At 38.1% G+C, this 18,674-nt stretch overlaps 1 protein-coding gene across 2 annotated transcripts in view; it reads left to right on the forward strand.

The window, feature by feature from the left end:
- Positions 1–18,674, forward strand: part of SYT1 (synaptotagmin 1) — a 565,005-nt gene that overhangs the window by 482,847 nt on the left and 63,484 nt on the right. For both annotated transcript variants that reach the window (XM_066591696.1, XM_066591697.1), the window contains exon 11: positions 10,030–10,147. In XM_066591696.1, coding sequence (XP_066447793.1) covers positions 10,030–10,147 — 118 coding nt within the window. The remainder of the gene's footprint in view (positions 1–10,029; positions 10,148–18,674) is intronic.

Consider the following 18,674-nt stretch of genomic DNA (forward strand, 5'->3'; position numbering starts at 1 on the left):
GCAGCTGTCAACATAATTGAAAGACCAGAAAGCACATGTATTTCTCAACAGATTTGAAATAAAGAAAAGTATTCTAAATGTACCAACAAAGTAGGACTGATCATTATGCAGGTGATCGTCATCTAAGTGTCTACTGGAAGTTGAAGATAGATGAGTTGAAAAGAGTAAAATATACCATGTAAGATCTCAAACCCCCGCCCAGCATTCACATGACAGAGCCACAAAAGCCCATTCTCATGTTGGTTTCGAAATCTAAATGGTATTGCCACTCTACTCTAGCCAGCTTATTTTCCATGCAAACAATCGCATTGTGAATTCCTATTTCCCATTATAATAGAACAAAGATTACCTCTCCACACCATACAATAGCCACATTATTTCACCGTAATTATAGAAAAGCTGTGCAGTTGAACGTCCAGCAACGTCTCATAATCTATAAAAGAAAACAGCTTCAGCATATATTATGTTTCCGCTCAATGTTTAATTCATTCATGGGAAAGCTTTTCGACAAGCTATAGTTAATAAGTTTTCCATGCTGTCAAAAGTAATAATATTAAGATTCTGTCCCGAGTTAAATTAATTTTGTTTTGTGCAATGGCCCACATAAACGTGAGTGGCATTTAGAAATATGACCAGGCAGAAGCTAAGAAGAAGCCAAGTCGCAAATTGGAATGAAATCATTAAAGCATAGCAGCCAGCTGTTGGCATTAGTGGTAAGAGGAAAGTGCACAAAGATGGCATTCCTGAGAGATTTTCCTTTTTGGTTTCCTTTTAAAGAAATTCTCCCTACCCTTTTCTTGTTTTTCTTTCCTTTATAGCGCCAACATTTTCCTTGAACCAGTACATGTGATATTTGACATCTTGACCCCCATTCTGAAAGGAAAGAGCATTTTCTGATTTAAAGTGTTTTCAACTATAGCCTTTTAGAGGTGTATGAAGAACAGATGATTGCATGGGCTTTTCAGCTGGTAATGACGTTGAAGTAGCATTTTCATAAAACCTAAATTATAGTGTTTATTTGTGAAGTACCTTCCATTTTTTTTTCTCAGGTACAAACACAGTTTTTATATATGGTTTAAAAATACACTAAATTGCCCGTAGTCATAGGAAAGAATTGCGTAGCTTGTCAACTCGAGTTTCTATGAGGCTTCTAGCAATGAAAAGGCAAACCATCACTACAGACAAATGCCAGTAGGGTTGACCAAAAAAATGATGATTCTGTAGGTAGAGGCACTACAGTACATTTCCTGGCTTCAGCAAAATGCTAACACTACACATAGAAAGTCAACAAACTTCAAAGGTATATTTTATAGAAGTGGTTAAAGCCCCTTTGATGGAAGCAATTTTTGTTTTTATCACGTCAATGTATGTATTTTGGGCTGAGTCATTTTTGCAGTAGGGTTTCATAAAAAATGTTGCACTGTTTATCTTCTGCAGCTTCTACATATCACTCTATATGGGCACTGCAGTCTAAGTCTTAGTAGGAAATCCCTTGCCCATGCTTGTCTGAATAAGCCCATAACGCCTTTCCAATCCACTGTCTGACATCTTCCAACATTCTGATTGAAGCCAGTACAGCTCCGATGTTGGACGACGTCCAGCAGGGCATTCTTACTGTATATTACTGGCCGCTCTGCTGTCGGGGGCCTCTCCAACATGTCACATACTGCAGTACTGTCTCTAGCCAGCAGACGGTGCCATTATAAATTAGGAAACCCTGAATCCAAAATTTCCTTGCAAAGGGTTGATGTACGGTCTCCTGCAAATTGGATGGGATGTTTCTGTGTTGTCTGATCCAAGTCGCACCCCAGAATATTAACTACGAGTGGGAAAGATAGGGCAGGACCTATCTTTCTGCTATATTATTCAAACTCCTGCGCTATGGCTCGGAGCTTGAAAGTCTGGCAAGCTTACCAAAAAAACTTGGTCCATAGCAGCAAGCGTAGTTGCGTTTATGGCTGTCTGAAGCGGCCCTCACTGTTATAACTTTTTTGTTTAATGTCTTTTTTTTACGTTGACTTAGTCCAAATGGCAAACTATTTTGCAATCTAGATTTGTACTTGATTTTTACATTGGCATATAAGATATAAGGTTGTATACACTGTTTTTCTTTATAAGACCTTTTGTTACCTTTATCTTCAAAAATCCAATAAATTCTTGGAATTACTCTAGGATCACACAGGACAGTTTAATATAATTTTATTTACTTATTAAACCAAAGTCAAGAGTGTAAAAGAAAAATTCATCTACTTCTCCTTTTTTGTATTCATTGCTTGTATGGCTATAGAATCGTGCATCAAAAAGATTGCACCGCATTTCCTGTATATTCCTGGCCTCTAGAACTGTCAAGCTTTATGTCACAATGGGGGGCGGCTTCAGGCAAATCTGAATTCCATGATGCTGTTCTGTATTATATCATTTGCTTTTGATTGTAGAGAAATACATTTAAGTAAGGGCCTATGTATATGGCTGTATCATCAATTTGTTTTATATATATATATATACATGGTCCCTTAATGTACCACAACGTGCCCCTAATTTTACATAGAGGAACACATATGCATAAGCCCTAAAGCTGTGTTCACAGTTTTATTAAAACCATTGGAACTGAAAACAAAGACGCCAGTCTGTACCAGTTTTCATTAGAATTTTTCCCCCAATAGGGCTAATTGGCTTCTGCTTCTTGGCGTTTTTTGCCTTCCTCTGGATCAACAAGGAGGTTGAATCAGGCTGAGCTAGATGGACATTGTCTTCATTCAGCCTAACATACTATGTTACTACGTTACAGAATTTGTTTTATCATTAGGTCAGAGGGAGTTGAAACTGGTTGCAACTGATCCAAACTGTCAATTTTTCCTCATTTTGCTGAATCTACTTAGACTCTAAGAAAAACACACTATAGAAAAATGTATGAGAGCTCAACATAGTGGAGGTATATTAGCAAATCACTGAAAACTGATTTCCCTAATATCCTAATATATTTAATAATTTGGCTTCTTAATAACTCAATAATTAGACAATACGGTTTTCATATTTGAAATATCTATCAAGTTCTATCAAGTATCAAGTATCAATCATCTGTCATCTTTATCTGTCTGTATCTGTCAAAGATCTATTGTGGTGTCATGGTAGCCTGGGGCTTTCTGCCATGATTACCTGCCTTAACAGAATTCCTGTTAAAATGCAGAATAGTGCAATACCATAGTATTGCATTATAATGTGTAGGCAATCAAACTATCACAATATTTTTCTAATACTTACAAATAATAAAAAAGTAAATGTTTAAAAATCTTCCCTTTTCTTAGTCATTGCATTAAGGAAATTTAAAAAAATATAAAAAGTGGTATTGCCACATCCACGCCAGGATTGTGCTTTTTTGGTCACCCTTTTCCAAGAAAAAAATGAATAAACCTCCATTAACAAGTTATATTTACCCCAAAATAGTACTAATAGAAGCCACAGGTTGTGCCACGAAAAACAAGCCTTCACACAGCTGATGGAAAAATAAAAAAAATGATGGAGGTCAAAAGATGGCAACAGAAAGTTATTTCTAAAAGGTATTTTTTAAGTTATACTACATATAAAAGTCAGGAAATTTGGTATTGCCATAATCATACTGACACGCAGAATAAAGATAATGCGCTATGAACACCGTAAAGACCCTCTCCACCAAATGGTTCAAGTGTGTTTTTTCTTTTTCATTTTCACCCTTTTAGACATTTTTAAAAGTTTTCCAATACATTTATGGTATTCTAAATGGTACCACTAAAATACAACTCATCCCTCTAAAGTCAAGCCCTCATATAGCTGTGTTATGGGAAATATAAAGTTATAGTATTTTGATGGGGGAATGGCATACCATAAATGCTAAATGTGACCTGGACACATGTGCATCAATAACCCTTGGTCATGAAGGGGTTAAGAGGGTAGTTGGCTGAACGTTTTGCATAATCGCGTGGAATGCAAAAAACTCAAGTTATGTAATGTTACCCCTGGGAGATATATTCAACCATTAGAAGCCATATAATAATAGAGGCATATGCAATGTCAGTGAAATTCTTGCCATACACAGCTTGTATGTCTCATAACCATTAAAAGCAGGGATTAGCTGATTAGCTGAAAATACCACTTTGCCAAGGAAATGGACTGATTTTACTTAGTTAAGCTCCCCAACAAAATGTTCATTTCGATACAATCTCTTTCATGTGTCACACTTATTTAAATGAAGTATTAAGTTATGCATGACAATCAGCTTGGAGAGAACTTGCTTGCTGTCAAATTTAGTGTTTTAAAAAAAAAAGAAGGTTAATGCTGTTTCTGCAAGTCACACAGTGGGAACCTCTAACTGTACCTTGAACATTTCATGTAATGATCAAAGTAATTTACTCCCATAAATTATGTATTCACTGGAAAAAAAAATACTACAACTGAATCTATGTGGTCCCTATATAAGATAATTAGGCCACTGGAGACCCCTCTTGCACATCATAACATTTTATAGTCTGAAGGGGATTCTAACTCTTCATACAAAACTTGTATGAATACTTTATCCTGCAAAACTAAGAGAAGTCCATTTTGATACTTGAAAAGATCTCTTAATACAAAACCAAGAGCACATCCTAAAAAGAAGAAAAGTACAGAGCGCTTTCCTATGGATTATATAGGTAATATAAAGTTTAAATTGCCCCAGCTGTCCAAGCTCTACAAGCCCCCCCCCCCCCTCTTGCAACATGAGCTTGCAAATAACATTTTAGAGGATTTAATTTGCTATTTTTTGTCAGTTGAGTGGTCTCTAGCTGAGTCAGAATAGATATCAAATTGAAGATCTACAATATCTCTCTGAGTCTTCAATAGAAAGCTTTGCATCTAAACAAATTGGTCACCACAGGCATCATCTTTTCCTTATTGATTTGCTTTATAATGATACTTTATTAAAACACTGCCCATGTTGCAAAGATAAAACTGGAACAAAAAAAGCGGAAAAAAAATATTTTGAGATATTGGGATCTGGGTAGAAATGGGACAATCCAACTGTAATGACAGAAGTAGAAAGGAGATGGTGTATTTAGCAAAAAAGAGATACAATACGAACAAGATGAATGCCTTAAGCTCAGAATGAGACATGCATGATTAAACATATGCATTGTGTGAATAAGACATGGTTTTAATTTCAAGTGGATCTGCCAACTTCCAATTAGTGTTCTTGTCAAAAAAATGTTATTATTGCCCATCTGGTATGGAGACAGCCTAATTAAAAAAATTATAATGAAGAAAACTAAAGGTTGTTTCTGTACACATCCTTTGAAATAGATATGATATATATTCTTATAAGTTCAGTATTATTTTTTCCTAATATTTCTATTATTACTATTAGCTTCAAAAAGCTATACAACTATAATAAATACACAGCTCAAAAAAATTAAAGGGATAGTCTGAGTTAAGGGAAACCCCTGTCACCTGGTCCCCCATGGTATAAAATGGCAAATAGGCAATTACTCACCTCTTCTACCTCACCCCTTAATCATTTGCCATTGGCTCTGGTCTCCCTGCGAGGTCACTTAGCATACTGAGCCCATCTACAATCAAGCTGCAGACGCCAATGACAGAGCTCAGGGATCATGGCTGAGCACTGTAATTGGGATGTCAACAGTTAGCGTAGACCATAGCTAGCAGCGGAGGAAAACAGAGGAGCAGGAAGGTGTGAATAACTGCTCATTTATTATTTTTTATCATGGAGTACTTGGTGACAGGGGTTTCCCTTAACTCAGACAACCCCTTTAAGGGAACATTTTGCTAATATAAATGTCATGCTCGATCATGTTGCAGACAGGATAATATTAACTATGGTGTTTCCAGACTCACTCACTGTAGGCCTGCTAACTCTAGTGTTCTCTGGCAAATGACAATCAGGCTGCATGGTGCTGGGCTATAAACACAGGTCCCACTATAGGATATCGGGCCTTCATGCCACCCTCATAAAGTCTGTTTCTGTCAATTTGCTGAGAAATATGTAAACCAGGAGCCTGCTGCAGGTCACTTTGTATGGCCCTGGCAGTGCTCTTCCTATTCTTCCTTGCACATGGTAGATAACAGTCCTGATACTGAGATGATGTTCTACTATGGCCCTGTCCAGCTCTCCTTGTGTAATAGCCCGTGTCCTGGTACCTGCTCCATGCTCCTGAGACTGTGCTGGGAGACAAGGCAAACCATCTTGCAGTGGCACATATGGATGTACCATCATAGAAGAGCAGGACTGCTTGTACAACTTGAATGGGCTACAGGTACAGCCTTATGCTACCAGTAGTGACAAAGACCTTAGCAAAACACAAAACCTAGAGAAGAATCAGTTAGAAAGGATAAAGAGAAAGTAATTGCATATAGCCACAAACTGCAAAACCATTCTCTTTTTAGGGATGCCTTGTTGTTGCCTCTCCAGTGTACTTGTTCTCACTTTAATTTGCACCAAAACAGATTAAATTGATTCACAATTGCTTCCCCTTCCTAATTAGACAGATTGATATTTTAACCCTTTCCAATCCAATTTGTGTCTTGGTTTTCCTAGGGGGCTTACTCTTTTTCTGCTGTTATACAACAGCGCTATATGCTGGCTAAAGCCAGTACTGCATGAGGTGACACGTTGGATAGGCTCCGACAGCAAAGAGGCTGGCAATATACAGTAAGAGAACCCTGACGGACGTCTTCCAAAATCGGAGCTGTACAGCCTTAAATCATAATTACTTTACACGTCAGACAGTGGATTGGAAAGGGTTAAGTGACTTAGGGTTATAATTTGATGCTGAGAGCACCTTCACACTTAGCGATATCACTGAGGGTGTTCTGGAACCGAATGCCCGCAGCAATTCTGCTGGAAATCCATGATGGCTAAATCTGCACCTAAATCGCAGATCAGCTGTGGAATTTAACCCTTTTATTTCAAAGGGTTGAATTCTGCAGCATAAAACCAGATCATAAACAGACTTAGAATCAACAGCTTTTTTCAGAAGCGCTGTGGATTCGTTGTGAGAATAATTTCCGCACCATATGAAGATTTTTTAAATCCCCTCCACATGGCTTGCCCTGTAAATGCTGCAGAATTTATGCAGTGATTCCACTAGCGGAAATTTTACAGCCTTTCTGACCTGTGTGAAGGTGGCCTAAGTGTTCCATTATTTTTTTGAGCAGTGCAATAATAATGGCTAGTATAATAAAGTAATATTTAAAGGTAGCTGGTCAAATTGAGCTTGCAGTCCAGTAACAAAATAAAAAAATAAATCTTTCTATTTGTATAGCGCCAACTATTACGCAGCGCTTTCAGGTAATTTATTTATTACCCCCCACCCCCACCCCCACCAAGCTGGGTACTCATCTTTCAGACCTTAGATGGAAGGCTGAGTCAACCTTGAGCCTCCTACCTGAACCATACAGGGATTGATTGAACCAGCAACCTTCAGGTCATGAGCAAGAGCTTAGGACTGCATTTCTGCTGCCTTAACACGCGAGGCTCAGTCCAATCTATCATAAGCATGATATAGAGCAGGAGGAGCTCAGCAGATTAATATATAGTTTTATGGAAAAAGAATCAGTATGAATTGTATTTTATGGATTGAAATCTCTGCTGTTTCTATGTTTTGGCATCCAGTGGGCTGTTCTACTCAGTGACTGATAACTAACTCTATGGACAGTCATACACTGACTAAGTGAGACCACCCGCTGAATGCCTAAATGTAGAATGATCAGTGATTTCAATCTTTTCACACGTGCCTACTTATCAATCTGCTGAGCTCATCCTGCTCTACTAACTGCTGCCAATAGATTGACTAGCATTTTCCTGGTGGCCTGCTCCCTAATTAGGAAGTTACTTTTTCCAAAAGCCTATTCTATTGTAAATATGACAAGTCTTTGCATCTGCCTAGGTTTCACAGCTGTTGTTTGCATTATAGTGTCAGGAATGGGAAGTGTTATTTTATCCGTCTACCCAAATATGTAGTAGAAGCACACACATATATTGCTGACTCTGTACTATGAAATGCATCACAAATTAAAGTCACCAGGTTTGCTGAGTGTACTTTTGTCAGAAATCATTATTTAATGGTTTATATGCCCTGATTGTGTGGAGTCTTTGGGGAGGGGGGAGGAGGCTCCATTTTGTTTTGTTATCTTTAATACGTCATCTTTTTTTGGGGTAATAGTTGGTATTGATATTTGGTATTGGCAGAATTGTGGGACAATATTATCTAAAGGAAAAGAGTAAAAAGAACCTTTAAAGTTAATATTTGAGCTTTTTAACTAATTATAGTCAGAGCTAAGTATTTTATATAATTACACATTCTAGATCTTTTTTTCATTCATATATAGATTTGTTGTTATGTCCCTAATTAGGGTACAAACACCGAACATATTTTTAGGGAATCAAATTTTTAGGGAGGTTTAAGTTGTTGTTACCAGTAGAGATGAGCGAGCGTACTCGCTAAGGCAAATGACTCGAGCGAGTATTGCCTTTTGCGAGTACCTGCTCGCTCGTATCAAAAGATTCGGGTGCCGGCGGGGAGCGGCGGGGGAGAGCGGGGAGGAACGAGAGGGGGGGAGATCTCTCTCTCCCCCTGCTACCCCCTGCTCACTCCTGCAGCTCACCGCTCACCTCCGTCAGCACCTGAATCTTTTGAGACGAGCAGGCAGGTACTCACAAAAGGCAATACTCTCTCAAGTAATTTGCCTTAGTGAGTAAGCTCGCTCATCTCTAGTTACCAGACAACATTGTCCCTCTGGTTCTAAGTGTGTTAGGCTTCTTTCCCACGTCCGTTTTCACGGGTGGCTGATATACGCTGTGATCTGATGCATCGGATTCCAATGCATCAGATCACATGGCTGTATTCCTGAGATGTAAAAGCGCCAGGCCAGGCCAATACAGCGCTGGGCGTTTTTACTTTGGGCCCAAAAGATAGTCCTGGAACTATCTTTTGGGCCGGAAAACGTCTTTTGGGATGAATGCTAAATTCCCTCCCTCTGCTTTCCTCCCCGCTCGCAGGCTCACCTCTGCTCTCCTCCTTGCTGGCTCTTTGCAATAGAAGGGGGTGGGGGTGGAGCTAGGCTCCACCCCTCCCCGCCCCTTGTCCGCAGCCAGCCATGGGAGGAGGCGGGATGGGGCGGTGCTTGGCTCGCCCCCGTCCTGCCCCCTCCCATTGCAAACAGTAGATTTGTGCACCTGTTCATGAGCTTCTACGCCCCACATTGTAGCGTATATCGGCTGGCCTGAAAACGCCAGCCAATATACGCTCGTGGGAAAGAGGCCTCAAAATAATAAAAAGAGAAGTACTTACCCCTGCTCTGACACTGCAGTCCATCACTAAAGCCCCATCATGGGCTTGGTGTTTGTTGTTGCTGATGATGTAATCAGAAGTCACCTAACCACGTCAGCCAATCAGAGACTACAGTATCACTGCCTGTTCTCTTGGCATCAGCAGTCACATCCTGGACCTCTGATTGGCTGCAATGGTCAGGGGATGTCTAATTACATCAACAGCAACAACAAACAACCCCTTTAACACTTGCCACATTCTTGGGAGATTCTGCACAGTGTGATGTCAAGATGATATGTTTGAAAGTTTAGCTTTTGCAGTAGAGCCTAGGATATTCATGGAAAACTTCTTTGACTGGGCAATTAATTTTTATTTTACTTTTTTTTGTTTGGTTTGTAAAAAATTAATCAAGTTTCCTTATAAACAAAACAAATGTTTCTTTGTTTCTGCTTAGTTAATAAGAGGCAATAAATGACTAACACTGGTAGATCAGTGCAGTACTGCGGTAATTCTCAAGACATCTTAGCTTTTAGTGATAATCAAATGGCACAAAAAGAGATGGAAAAAATGCATTACCTGATGTTAAAGTAGTGTGGATCAATGACATGATGTCAAAGCTTTCCTAATAACACCCCGCTATAGAATTACTTCCCAGCTATGGTACATAATAATGCTATAATCTGCATAAATACAAACACGTTTGGCTGATTTATTGCTTGAATTGTTTTTCTAGCAAGAGAAACTTGGTGACATCTGCTTCTCCCTCCGCTATGTACCCACGGCTGGCAAACTAACAGTTGTTATTCTTGAAGCAAAAAACCTAAAGAAGATGGATGTTGGTGGCTTATCAGGTAAGTAACAAATAAATGCGTATGAATAAATGTGCATGCCTTCATTTCTATTAATGCATTAATTAATAACACCAACTACAGTAAAACTCCACACTGAAGCTTCATTAAAGGGTATATTAGGGCAAGAAAATTATATTAAGAGCAGATTTAGAAATTCACTAATAAAATAGTATTATTTTCCAGAATTATTCAATTTTAGCCACTGGAGCATTTAGAAAATAACATTGAGGTTTCTCCATTTGCTCAGCCAGTGCATCAGCCCAGCAGAACACAGGCTATTATTAGGGAAGTGAAATACAGCCTCAAGGTTTACTGACAGTAATGCCGACCTGGTTTCATATAATTGGCATCAAACCCTGTTCATATCTCATTGTATCCCACATAACTGGAAATATTGTTGAAGTTATGGCTCCTTGTTAGCCACAGATGGATTGTGTAAACTATGTAGATTTTGTAGCCTATGTAGGGTAGCAGTATAGCCTCAAAAGAAACATAAAAGCAATAGTGCAACATAAAAATATACAATGTATATATATTTATATACTGTTTATAAACAATATTGTGGTACAATCAAAAGCAAACAATCAATAAGATGTTAAAAAGATCTAAAGCCTCAGTATATGAGCGAACCTTGAGGTTGTGTTGCTTTATTTCACTTATTATTGACTCTAGTCTGCAGCCCTATTTTTTTTTTACTGGAACAATCTAAAGGAACTAAAGCAAACTGACAGCATTCCACTTTTTTTTTAAAACCCATTGAAATCAATGAAAATGCAAACCAGAAACCAGCTCCTATGCATTTGCTCCATTTTTCTGTGCATCGAAATCAATAGGGATAAAAAGGTTAAAGGGAGCCTACCTGTCAGCACATTTCAACATATTAAATCACACACAGCAGTAGAATAGGGAAGTTCATCTGTTTTAAAACCTTAGTTTTTATTATTGCTCCTTACTAAAACATACCTGTAGTATTATGGCTTAAACATATGGGCGTGATTTTGTCGTATTATGCGGCTGTGATGATCATGGCCTCATAATGGGTCGAAACAAAACCATTGATTTCAATACTTTCATTTTCATTAGCGGTATTTTTGCCCTTAAATAGTATGAGCGAGAAAAGATAGGACTAGCCTTAGCTTTAGTTAATACCTATCTTCCCCCTGGTTTTTTTTTTCAAATTTGTGCGCACTTGTGTGGAGTTTGAAAAGTCTGAGAAGAAAAAAAATCTGTTCATTCGCAACTTTGCTCTGTAGCCATGAGCATAGTTGCTCAAATGGCCATTTGTTCTTGTCCTTAGAGTTTATAAATTTTCGACTCCTTATGTAAAGGTGGAGACCTGACTGGTGGGTTGTCTCTCTTGGCTGTAATGTTTCCCATTAACCCTCCTCTCTATGCTGCTGTGATGTGTATGATGTACTAGACCTCATCCATGGAGCAGTGCAAATCTTGCATGTTTGGACACCACTGTATGTACAAACAAGTGCACTGAATCTGCCCACAAAAGGGACAGATGCATGCAGAGGTCCGCCAACTTGCGAAATTTGCATCCCTCCGTGGTTGAAGTCCAGTATGTAATCCACAGCATAGCTGCATAGAAGGACAGATTAAAGCACTGCAGCCCAAAGGCAGTCCAACCCTCTCACCGAACCAGTCTCTATATTTTATATGCTGCACAGGAAATTTATCAACTCAATTTCTGCAGGTATTCTTTAACCCTTTCCTGCTGTATGACATACAGTTACATCCTGCAGCTTTGGGGTATGTATGAAGAAAGATCATGGGGCTACCTTCATACAGCGTGGGTGCCGGCTGTTTATTACAGCTGACAACTGCTGGCAATAGCTGCAATAAGCCACACGGCTGATCGACGCTATTAACCCTTTAAATGCTGCGGTCAATTCCGAAAGGCCCTAGGGCTGTCTTAGCAGACTGCCTAGCAAGCCGTCCCCATGTGGTGACTTGATTGACTGCTTGCCTGATCGCAGTATGATGTAATGCTACGGCATTACATCATACTGCAGGAACAATCAAAGCTTTGCAAGTGGTTGTGCCCTGTGGGGACTGGAAAAAAAAATCAGAACAATAAAGTTTTACTAAATATTAAAACCTTTTGCCATATTTATAATAAAAGAATCTAAATAATGAAACAAAAATACAAATTCGGTATAGCTGCATCTATAAAAGTCTGATGTATCAAAGTAATGCATTATTTACCCTACACAGTGAACGTTGTCTGAAGAAAAAAAAATAAAGAACGCCAGAAATGCACTGTTTTGGTCACCCTCTCCCCCAGAAAAAATGCAATAAAAAGCAATCAAAAAGTCATATGTATTCAGAAATGGTACCAACACAAACTAAAAAAGGGGCCTTTGCACAACTATGTTGATGGAAAAATTAAAAAGTTATTATGCGCAGATGGCGGCAGAAAATAATTAAAAAAAATTAAATGCATTTGAATAAAAATAAAAGCAGCACAGCAAAAAGAACCTATATATGGTTGGTATCATAGTAATCATACCAAGCCACAAAATAAAGTTATCATGTCAGACGCACTGAAAGATGGCGGAATGTCGTTTTTTAAAATTTTACTACACTTTTTAAAAGTTTTTCAGTACATTATATGGTACATTAAAGAGTACCATTGAAAAATACAAGTCGTCCCGCAAAAAACAAGCCCCCATACAGCTACGTCGATGGATAAATAAAGTAGTTACGATTTTTTAAAAAGTGGGGAATAAAAAACGAAAATGGAAAAAAAAGGCAGCATCATTAAGGAGTTAATAAAGAGCAATAACTAAATTTTTAAAACAGATGATCTTCACTATTCTATTGCTCTGTGTGGCCTAATATGTTGAAATGTGATGGCAGGTTCCCTTTAGCATTTAATTCTGTTTTTCTGCTCCAAAAACAGAACGGAGAAACAGAATTGTGACTGAAAGCCCTAATGCAAGTGTGACTGTAAACTGCCATCCTCAAACCAAACGAGTGAAAATAAATGCTGATTGTTCCAACTTTTGACCTCTGGCAATGTGCTACAAACATACCTCATGGGAAAATATGAATATATTATTCTGGAAATCTTGCAATAATGATTGAAGAGCTGTAAGAGTTGTATATGAATGGAATCTAGCAACAGAAGCTTATTGACATGTGTTCCCACAGCAGAGGAGTATATATTCCCAAGACCAATAATAGAATAACTATGTCTATGGCACAAAAACTGGAATGTTATACAATCCAGACAACCAACATCAGCATGCCAGAGGCATAAATAACTTGGGTTGGAGGTGTTAGAAAGTTATAGCAACAGCTGATGGTGGCAGGATGGTCACACTTGCGTAACTAGACCATAGGATCCAATAATCCCCTACAGAGACTCATACTGACTAGAACTCATTGTTTACTGTAATAGAAAGTTCTATACATCCACTTAACCCAATAATGCCTCCTAGATGATAAGCGTAACTAAACCTGACATGTACAAATCTTGCTGTTTGTCGAAGTTGTATTTCGAGGGTTGCTGAAATATTCTTACTTGCTTTATGCAGAGCAAATATTTCCATTCCTAGTCATAAAACCATAGAGAGAAGGGAAGAAGTTTCATCCTTGATAGGTTTTCTTCTCATCCTTTTAACAATTTCATTCCACTTCATTGACTAGAAATTGGTGTTTATTCCAACATATGACAGTTTTTTTCTCTCTCTGAAAGAAATGAGAATACGATAAGTGAATGGTAACTTCTAGGAGTTGACACCGCATTGTTTTTTTTATCCGCTGCCAGATCATGATTAGTTTTCTATTTTCCAGCAGACTGGGTACCTGACATGGGGATTTGTGTAGAGAGGTATAATTCCCAGGAGATGAGGGAGAACAGGATAAAGTATATGAGTTTTCAAGATTTGTATTACTGTAGGTAAACATAGCGCATTAGGTGGTCATATGCAGCTATATTCTTCAATATAGAACCCTGAGAACAGTCATACTAACAGAATTTGTGTTTTACTGTGCAATCTATTCAACATAAGACATGTTAATTTACAGTATTTTAAACTTATAATATATCCATAAATGTTGTTATCACCTCCACCCATCAACATTCCCTTTTATGCTGACATGAATTGGTCATTTGCTGCACTATTCACTATACAGTAGAACCTCTTTGAGACGGCCACCCAAATTGGCACTGAAATTGGTCTTCTAGTAGAGTACATGTGGTAGAGCTTAAAATCTGTCCTCTGGTCTGGATAAAGTGGATGATCTTCTCCAAAAGGTGATGTTTTGGAGAGGTTTCAGTGTATACGTAATACAATTTAGTGCGCTTCATTTGAATGCTTTTGCAAACTACATCTAGAATAACAACGGCAGAAATATGGCTCCCCATCTGCTGTTAAAATAATTTGTGCTTCAGGGAATACTTTTAAATGTTTCATATTAGCATGCAAATAAACCTACATTTCTTTTAGCTTTCTTAGTCTTTGCTAAGGAATGTATCCATGAAAACAATTTGTAATCCGTTAATATTTATATACTTCATATTAACCTTTAGTGCATTCTGCATGGTTAGCATTTATAAAGTAATTTGGACTCCAAATGATGTCTTTTGTTATTTTGTATTTTGCTTACTTTTTTTGTTGTAATTCTGAGGGAAGGAAAATTGTAATCAATGTGGGGTTTTATGTGTGCGACACATAGTGAGGTGCTGGATTTAAGTGCCTGAGGCTTGTGATATCACTGGTTAAATTGGTGTTGCTGTATTGGAGGAGAATTACCAGTGCAAGAGTGTACTGGATTCAGAAAATTAAACATATTCTTTGCCTAATGAAACAATTTGGTAATATACTTTTTGCTTTGGTTTCTCACTGTTTTCAGAATATCTGCTTGCTATCATTACACGGGATTTGTCATTGATTAAGCTCAAGGGGTGCTCATGCAGGTACACAGATTCTTACAGGTACATTGCAGTTATCAGAGGTCTTTAATGAACCATGAACATGTGTGATCATCACATGACTAGGCCAGTTTTTCATCCAATGGAAGTAGATCATAAAGGATCACAAAAAACAAGGACAACGGATATCATGTTTTATTGTAAACTAGCTTATATCCAGCATTGTCCTGGTAGCCTTGTCACCCTTGATGCACTGGCTCTGTCTTTCTCTTTTTCCTGGGTCTCTGCAGCCCTTGATGTCTTGGCTCTTTCCTGCTCATTCTTAGGTCATTGTTCAAGCTGTTCACTTGTAATACTCACTCGCAGTAATTTTACTTTTTTTTGCTTTCAGCTGTACTTGTCCAATGGGTTTCAGTTTTTTTCTGAGGAATTGCAAATCCACCACATGTGTAAATAATTCACCATGCTGAATCACAAAGCATACAATATTACCATAGCTTATATAATAGACCTCATTTATTGAAACTGTGCAACATTGGAATCATCATTCCTTAAGCTACTCTCGTTAAATGAAAGCTATTCTATGATTGGTTGCTGTGAGCAACACACAGTTGACTCCCCCCCCTTCCTTTTCAAGTTGGTTTATGAAGACTTTGTATGCCAAGTTTAGTTGAGATCCAAACTAACACATTTTCACTTTTATATATAGCTGACTAATTTAAGAAGACAGTGTATTAGACAATTGCAAAATTTCCCCAAAAGGTTTCCCGTTCCCCACCAGATAGTACATCAAACACATCAGAAAGTAGCTATCTTTCAGTGGATGTCCTAGCACATACATGTATTAGATGATTGTAATTCAATAGAACTGTGTAACACATTATTTCCCTGTGGTGGCTCTAAAGGAAGCATTTGCAGCCAGGTTCCTCCACAGAGTACAATTGATTGCTGGGGGTCTCAGCTGCAAAGTGTCATAGGGACCCTCCTAAAAATTTGCATTACCCAAAGCAACGAGTGTTTATTGTAGTTTTCCAAATAAACAAAATATTTTCCAATGTTTATTATTTTTGCATATAATTTTAATATAAATAACGAATGACAAAAATGTGAAAACCACACTGAACCTCAGGGTAATGCTCCAAATTGGTTACAAGCAGTTTCTAATCATCGGCTTTAACAGGTTTTTGGTAGAAATATTGATTCAGTTTGTGAGCCATTTGGCATAGAAAGGTCTTTTTGAGATCTTAAGGTTTGAAGGTTGCTGTACAATTTAAAAGTTCGAAGAATAGACATTTCAATGCTCTGGTTTTACATCTATATGAAGCCATTGTATTTGATATTGAATATTTCATGTCCGTATTTTATTTAGACTCTGCCAATGGTTCCATGTGGCGTTGTCTAAGTACTCCTGTGCAGGCTCACATGTAATAAGATAAGTCTGCAGCTTTCATAAAAGAAACACTCCAAGTTCAGCTAATTCTGTCTTAGAGATTTATATTGCAGAATGTAAGAGGTCTCTTGGTGTGATTCTGGCATCCTGGTGAGAGAAGCAGAAAGAAACTGTTTGGCCTCTATCGCACAAATTATCAGAGCTTTTAGAAAGAAAATGTTTCAGAAGATTATATTAGCTTTTGAAGAGAAAGCACTACAGCCAACAGAAGACCTGTATGCTGGTTATTTACATAGGAGTTTGCTTACTCTTGGGCATTCATGTAAAGCTTGTCATATTTGTAGTCATCTGTTTGCTTCGCTATTTACAGTGCTGGCATATCCAAATGCTAATAGTTTAAGCAAAGAAATAATATTCGAATGCCCCCCCCCCCCCTTTTGCAGCTACCCCAGCTTCGTGGTTCACATATTTATCCTGAGTCCTATCTTAGAATTCCCTTGAGCCCATTCCTGCTCTGGCATCTTTCCATTTCCAACTTATCCCTTGCAAGAGACATTTTGTCAGAGGTAACAGATTGCTGGTTCAGTGTAAGATCAAAAACTGTCTTACGCTGCCATGAAATCTACTTTAAACATAAAGCACTCCTGGGAAATATACATTTTTGTTTCATAGGCTGAGCGGACATGAGTAATGGAAATGTGACACATTTTATGTAAATCGATGTCTTTGTACAATCTAATATTTATCTCCAGTATAGTACTTACTAACTAGACAAAGTAATGGGATGTCAGGGATATTGCCGACCAGATGGTTGGCATTCTGTCACAGGACATCTGAGATCTGATAGGCTTGACCTCTGATCTTGATGTACTTGACAAACAGCTTCCCATTCTCTGAAGTCCAGGTGACATTTAAATGTTGATTTATTTTACTCGTTTCCTAATCCTCCTATGTAAATTAACACAGAAATGCTTGTTAGCTTACCTGGAATTAATTTGCTATAATTTAAGTCTAACCATTGCTGCTTTACTTAGGATTTATGAGCTGCCAATACTATGTGTGCATTCATTTACATTCCAATAGAATATTCATGATTGTGCCAACAGTGTTGTCAAGCTAAGGGCAGCAAGAAATAAAACTCTTCTGAGTACTCCGAGGCATATAGCAGCTACATTTTTTTCCTTTATCAAAATAACCAGATTTATTTGTGTCTTAAGAAGCTCTATAGACCAAAGACATTTGCAAAAAAGGTAAAAAACACAAAGCAAGAAAAAATGTAAAGAAGAAAACAACTTTTTTTTTTGTAAAATGTGGGTTCATAGCAGCAAAATGCCAGAAATGCTCCATTTTTGCACATAGAGAAACTGCAGAAAACATGCCTTTTAGCAAAACCAAGATATGATTTCCTGCATGATTTTAGGAATTTGGTTGATAAAAGAATACAATAGCATAGCTTGACTTCTGATATGCTGTTTTCCCTCTGGGTCGCTTTCAGAAAGTGCTAATTCACTTTCAAATAGAAAGCTTGAGCAATCCGAGACATAATAGTTGGTCAGGAGACACACCAAAAATGCCAATCAGATGGACTCTGAAAAGAACCATAAGCTTTATTGAGTCAAAGGGGAGACCACTTTGGTCTTCATTTGACCCATTTCCACTCTTTTCTGGCATTTTAGAAAACAGAATAGCATAGTTGACTACACTATTTCAACATAGTATGCTAGGCTGAAAAAAAGACAAATGTCCATCCAGTTCTTCCTGTTTCCACCCCCTGTTGTTGATCCAGAGGAGGGCAAAAACCCCAATAAGGCAAAGCCAATTTATTTCATTTTTTCCATCCCGACTCCATAATGGCAGTCAGAATAATCCCAGGATGAACATTTGAAAGTTCCTACCTGACTCCAAGACCCAGATCAACAACCCCACTGGTTATTTAATGTCTATATCCTGCAATGTCGTAGTGATCCAAAAAGTCATCTAATCCCCTTAGACTCCTCTATTAATTTTGCCGTCACCACTTCCTCAGGCAGAGAGTTCTACAGTCTGACTGCTTTTACAGTAAAGAACCCTCTTTTATGTTGGTGATGAAACCTTCTTTCCTCTAAACGTAGAGGATGCCCTCTTGTTACCAACACAGTCCTGGGTATAAACAGATTCTTTGAGAGATTATTGTATTGTCCCCTAATGTATTTATACGTAGTCATTTGGTCGCCCCCTAACCATTTTTTTTCCTATGGTGAATAATCTCA

This window comes from Eleutherodactylus coqui, chromosome 2, assembly GCF_035609145.1.
Source record: "Eleutherodactylus coqui strain aEleCoq1 chromosome 2, aEleCoq1.hap1, whole genome shotgun sequence".
Classification (NCBI taxonomy): domain Eukaryota; kingdom Metazoa; phylum Chordata; class Amphibia; order Anura; family Eleutherodactylidae; genus Eleutherodactylus; species Eleutherodactylus coqui.